At 38.9% G+C, this 6,332-nt stretch overlaps 1 protein-coding gene across 1 annotated transcript; it reads right to left on the bottom strand.

Moving 5' to 3' along the window:
• Positions 1-704: 704 nt before the first annotated feature.
• Positions 705-4,848, bottom strand: cmtm8b (CKLF-like MARVEL transmembrane domain containing 8b). The gene is made up of 5 exons (XM_072461003.1): positions 4,695-4,848; positions 1,553-1,726; positions 1,040-1,159; positions 880-957; positions 705-807 (listed from the first exon to the last, which is right to left on the bottom strand). The coding sequence occupies exons 1-5, from the start codon at positions 4,815-4,817 to the stop codon at positions 793-795; spliced, it is 510 nt and encodes a 169-aa protein (XP_072317104.1). The 5' UTR covers positions 4,818-4,848; the 3' UTR covers positions 705-792.
• Between the last annotated feature and the right edge of the window lie 1,484 nt (positions 4,849-6,332).

Raw genomic sequence — 6,332 nt, 5'->3', positions numbered from 1 at the left:
TAGGGCCTAAAACCTATGGGACCAGACCAATCCTATAGCTCATGATGTGGAGATGGAACCCCACCCGGGTGCTGCGGTGCCCCCCGCTCCTGACAGGTTTACCCCCAGCAGCTCACTGAAACATAAAAAACTATTTTATGTCTTTATAAATGAACAAACAACAGTATATAACAGAATACAGGATGGACTTCATCAATTGTTTCAGGATCTGTTATATTTTATTTGCCTCTTTACGTAAAACATAGTTAAGTTAAGAGAAGCTTTAGGACAGGTTTATATATTTATATTTTTTATAATTTGATTGCATCTTCAGAACTTTTTCAAATATATATTGTTATGTTTCTTTACAGAATCCAGTTTTGTTATGATTCTGAAAGGCAGATCGACAGTTTATTGTCCAGGTCAGACATTACTGTCTTAGCAAAACCAACCATTCTCTCGTGACTAAAGCATTGTCAGATGTACTCAAGATGTGTGTCTGACAAACATTCAGAATATGACAGAAAGTGACAAAATGAAAATGCACATATGATTACAACAACAAAAACAAAAAAGGCTCTTTTATTTTATGTTCCATTATTAGCTTTGAGGGAGATATGATGATGAGAGAATCTATCTCTTAAGGTTTGTGACCTCCAAAGGACGTTCTCTGATTATTGGGGTGTTAAGTGGGGTCGGTACAGTTGTCACATTTGGTGTTCCAGGATGCATTTAACTTCTGTCCAGTGCATCTTGACTCAGAGCTGCAGCTGCTGGACGCTTCAATAGCCACTGCATCACTTCTCTGGCTGCTCACTGGGGATTGGCCTCCTAAAACAACAACATAAGTTAGATCTGAATAAACATTGACTTTGTCTTCGATAAGTTCTTATCGTTTACCTCTTGTGGGTTCTTCCAGTCTTGGTAGCTCAGGTAGCTGCTGCTGGCGTAGGACAGAGTGGTGAGAAAAGCAAAACACTGCAAACATATGTACAGTTACTTTCCATTATTATATTAAGGTGATGCAATAGGCATATACGTTTTTAAACTTTAGTCTTACAGCTGATGCAGCCCAGCATTTGTAGTTGTGGCGCCCTCTAGTGGCCTCATTTGCGGTAGCTGTATTCACCACTGCTGCTATGAAGTATAAGACTGTGGCAGAAGTGTTTACGTAGAAGAACTGACAACAGACAGAAACAACAAGTTTACAAGTTTTTCTTTTTTTTCTGTGCCCATTCATAAAATACATTAAATACTGTGAGTCACTGTTTTATAACAATACAATGTGAATAACAATGTTTTACGCAACTCAAAAGTAGTAACCCTGCTCACAGGTTTGTAGTTAAGTAAATACATTAGTTAGTATTTGTGATTACTAGAGAGCCCTGTATGTCATCCATGCAATTTACTGTATTTTAACACTATTCCTCACTTGTGGTTCAGGTGTTATACTTCAGAAAACATGTTAGAAAAATATAGAAGTAGTTATTTAGGTAAATGAAAACAAGAAACGTTTATATTATATTCATAATAAAAGGAGTCCTATAAACAGATTAGAGTAATTGTCCCTTACCAGTGTAGTCCAGGGGATGTTTGGGGCCCTGGTTGGGACTCCGGTCACGTAAATAATAAACAGAATGAGGGTGAGAATCCAACACAAGATAGCGACAAATATCACCCAGCAGAGAGACGGGAGGTGGAAATACTCAGTACCTCCAATAAGGAGCCACACCAGGAGCCCGAAGAGCTGCAGGAGAGTCACAAGGTTTTCATAAAAGGGCCCTTTTGAAGCCCTCAAGGTCACCTAATAGTACAGTTTGGCCTAGTTGTCAATAATAAGTTGTCAACAATACAAACAAATTTAAAACTCAATTTCAATTCAAAGGAAAAAGCTCAAACTTGGTAAATGCGGACCTCTAGTTTAGAAACTTTAACAACCTTAATAGTAGCAATTAAAAATTCAAAACACTATACAATATCTTTGGAAATTATAAATAGTCCCCATAAAAAGCCACAGTAACTATAATGGCATTTTGGTAGATTTTAAGGGAACATATTATGCTACATCAATTTTAATCAGATTTTTACCATGGTTTCCTCATAATTAGTTTACTCAAAGTTGTATTTTGAGTGATTCATGCATTTTTGAGTTAATCCTGTATTGTCCTGCTCCCGTTTTCACCTACTCCTTATCCCCGCCCATACCCCTGAACTTAGTTGTAATACTTCGAAAAATTAAGACTCTGAGTGAAACATGTAGGATTCTAAAATGTCACACAGCCACTTTGCACAAAATAAAAACATAAATGAAAATCTGCTGCTTGTTACGATGGATTGTCACTCTAAAGAGTGGGGCTTATCAGATCTGCGGTTTTTAACCGGAAATTAATTAACCTGGAAACGTTTTAGCTCAATATTGCAATTTACAATGAATCTAAAATGATGATCTACTTACAGTTCAATACCAAGTACCTGAAAAAGCATATGTCTCTTTTAAACCTGCTCCATGGCTTTAATACTGTTTTAGAATGCACAATAACATCCCGAGTAAGTAATATAATCCATTATAACTCAAGGGTAAATATTATTTTTGTGATTATAATGATTATAATAAAAAATATAGCCGCAAGCGGCAATGATCGGCCCTCGCCACGCCGCCGCCACGCCGCAAGAGGAGGGGGCGCTAACGCGCCCCAATTGTCCTTTTATTACGCCTACTGCTGAATCTGTGACGCTGTCACATCTTCTCCCCTTTGTTTTACCATCAAAAAGCTATTTTATTTTGAATTCTTGGCAAAATGTGCGGCTTTGCCGCACAGACACCGTGACTCTTTGAATAAAAATGTGGATCACTTTTGATGGTCCACCCCTGAAGATGAGTCTCACCAAATTTCAGGTTAATATGTCTAACGCCCTAAGAGGAGTTTGTGAAAGTCTAAAGTGTAAACATGTTCTGGCGATTTCCCCATTGGAATAACATGGGAGGTTTTGGTCATCGCTACGGCAACGCCATAACAATTATGACATGGGTCTCATTGACTTTTTTGATGGGGCCAAAATTGAGTTGTGTGTCAAATTTCATATAATTTCGCAAAACTAAATATTTAACCTCCATATAAAATCTGTAGGGGGCGCTGTGGCTCCAAATTAATTTATTTCACTTCAAGTAGGTTTAGGGCAAAGAGTTTAACAACTGATTCTAATTTGACGCAATTCGGACTTTATCTGCGCAAACGGCAGAAATGTTAAATTTGGGAGATTTCTGAAATTCTTGCTACAGTTTGCGGCTTCGCCGCACAGAGACCGTGACGGGTATCAATGTAATTTGGATAACTTTTGATGTCCCACTCCTCAGTAGCATTTTCACCAAATTTCAGCTTTTTAGGGCCAACGCCCTGGGAGGAGTTCGTAAAAGTACGACGTTTGGAAAAACTCCGAAGTCATGTTTAGCCATTTTTGAAGCAATATGGCCGACATTTGGTTGGGCGGACGGCGTTGCCGTAATAATATTTTTTACTTCTCTTGTCACCATCGACCTCTGCGCCAAATTTCATGATTCTACGATCAAATTTTTTTTGGGTCAGTTCCCATCTCTCAATGCATTTTTGGTACATTTGGGGGCGCTGACGCGCCAATTTTTTTTTTATTTTAGAAAAGCGAAATAGCCAGAATGTAGAGAGGCACGATTTTTAGAGGTGTGCAAATTTTTGTGACTTTTCGTCAATGTTCACTGGGTGAAAAATAGGGGGGTTGGTCCCGAGAAGAAGAAGAAAGAATAATATTCCGATGCGAAAACAATGTTTCCCATTTTCCAAATATCATAAACTATACATTTTCGGAAAGCGCTCGCGCTTTCCTACCTCATGGTGTGGGTCCCTGGTCACTGACGGGTACTTTCGTTAATTTTAAGTGGGCTCCGCCCACTTTGTGTTTTTGGCCCTCTATACAGTAATAATGTTCATTTTTTGCATTACATGCTTATATGCACGGAACATGCAAGAGATGGGGAACGTATTCGTGAGCTACTTAGCGCAAATGAGTGCTTTATATGGGGATGACGACCGCGAAGCGGTCGTCATCTCAATGTAAAGTGCTCGTTTAGTGCGCACTTTTGCACGGGCTTCGCCCGTTTACAACGGTAATGTTCCATTTTCCTACTACTAATTAGCATGCACGGGGCGTGCGTGAGTGAAGGAGTGCGTTAGTGAGTGTTTGGAAGTGGGCGAGCACTTCGCGCTCGATTTCGTGCGCACTACGTGCGCACTTTCGCAGCCGTGCTTCGCACGGCCTTACGAGATTAATAGGCCTCTCGCCAGCTTGTGGCGCTCGGGCCTAATTATTAAAGTATTGCTAAATGAACCAATTGTATTAGAGAAAAACATCCAACTAGTAGTTAGTTTAGTGTCAAGTCAGTGGAGCCTGAAAATAAAATTTGACAGTTGAATGATTGGACTTTTTGGAGAATTTAGACATTCCTGTTCTACCAGGATGAACAGTACTGTGGGCGACAGCCAGACTGTATTTACAGACAGCTTTTTCCTTCAGAGAGGAAGAGACACAATAACACAGCCATAGTTGTTTTTGTCCCAAAAAATCCACAAATATCAGACTGTTAATATTCATATTAATGGTTAAGAAACACTTTTCTGTACAATCTTGTACAGTACAATCAACTTTTAATCTGTCATAAAACATTAAATAAACACGACACTTACAATCTCTGCAATCAGAAGCAATCCTTTGGGGGTCATGACAGGCTGGTTCAAAGCCAAAGAGGAGATGCTGGTTTGGGGGAGAGCGGGACCCCTCGAGGTGGACCTCATGACTGCCCTGTCCATAGCTCTGCCCTCTGTTAGATCACTGCGTGAATATGGATGCAGCGAGACATTGTTGCTCTTACAGAGGAAGTCCGGTCCCGGAATCACACAAGGACACCCTTCGACTGATAAAGTCTTTTATTTAGATTTCTCTGATTCATGAAAATGGGAGCTTTTACAGCTTTTGTGTTTCTCATCAAATCTAGTTGACTTTTATATATATATATGTATCATTTTGCAAGTAGTTTTCCCACTGGCTAAATTGAGTTTCTTCCACTAGGGAGCAGTATATACATACAATAGAGCCGTTATTTGAAATGAAAAATTATTTGCTAATGCTGCTGATATTATTGGTGCGTTTTTATTAAGCCTGTCTGCACATTTCACAGTTTCAAATGGATAATATAACATTTCATGGATGGTGAATTCAAATTTTCTTCAGAAAGAAAATCACAAACTGCTTCTAGTTTAACAATATAGCCCTAAAGCAGTGTGTGTAGTGTCTAAACTATATTGGGAAAGCCCATAGTGAAACAGTGTTTGAAAGAAATGGCATAAGCAGAATAGTATAATAAAAAGGCAGCAGACAAATTTCCAATTTATGTTATTGGCAGTTTAGTCTACAGACAAATGTATTTTGTGTACAAGATGTGCACTGGCTCTTTACTGCAAGAGCAGGGACACTTTCAGTCTGACAATCAAAATAAATCATGCAAGCATTGGGGCACATTTGTGATTTTAGTTTTGGTAATAAAAACACCCCACATTGGCTGCCTCAGTGGTTGTCTTGGTAGAACGTTTCCCTTGTTGTCATTATCCCAGCGAAACATCTGCCTTTGCTCTGGTTTACATGTCAAATGCACCTTCACAGGAACCTTACAATCTTTATTGTGTTTTTCACAACACTTAAGCTCTTACATGTGCTTCAGCTTCTCCAAAAAACATAAGCACGCACAGACATACACGCGCACTCACGTCGTTCAGTATTAAAGGTAATGTCATTGCCAATGGACACAATGTCAGTTTGCACTTTAAATGCCAGTTGTGGTTGATCAAACCATCATGCTTCAGATCTGAGGACAAAAGCACAAAGAGTACATTGGCATTTGAGTGACTGAATTATTATTATTATTATTATTATTATCAATAACAATTACAATATTTTGTGTGTAATTATTGCACAACTATTGAATGAGGCTATTGTAGTTCTAAATATGCATACACATTGTTATCTTATTGGACTTGTTGTACGTGTTAAGTCAACACGTACAATACATTTCAGAAAATTGTATACGCAAAAGCGTGGCTCTGGAGGGGCGGGTCTGATTGTCAGTCTGCAGTGAAACCTGTTTCTTATTGAAAATGTATAGTGCATCATGGGAAGATGCTGTGGACTGTTGAGCAGCTGAAGTCGTGTGTCCAGGATAAATGGGCATTCTCTGATCTGTTCTTTGTCTAAACAAGCATAAAGCACTTTAACATATTTCAAGCATAATGCACTTCAACATATTTCAAGCATAATGCACTTCAACATAT

Source organism: Eucyclogobius newberryi, unplaced genomic scaffold (genome assembly GCF_026437365.1).
Source record: "Eucyclogobius newberryi isolate DKJ021-1_F unplaced genomic scaffold, fEucNew1.0.hap1 SCAF_3, whole genome shotgun sequence".
Classification (NCBI taxonomy): Eukaryota; Metazoa; Chordata; class Actinopteri; order Gobiiformes; family Gobiidae; genus Eucyclogobius; species Eucyclogobius newberryi.
Note: the sequence above shows the minus strand (reverse complement) of the source record. Positions and strands in the feature narration are given on the sequence as shown.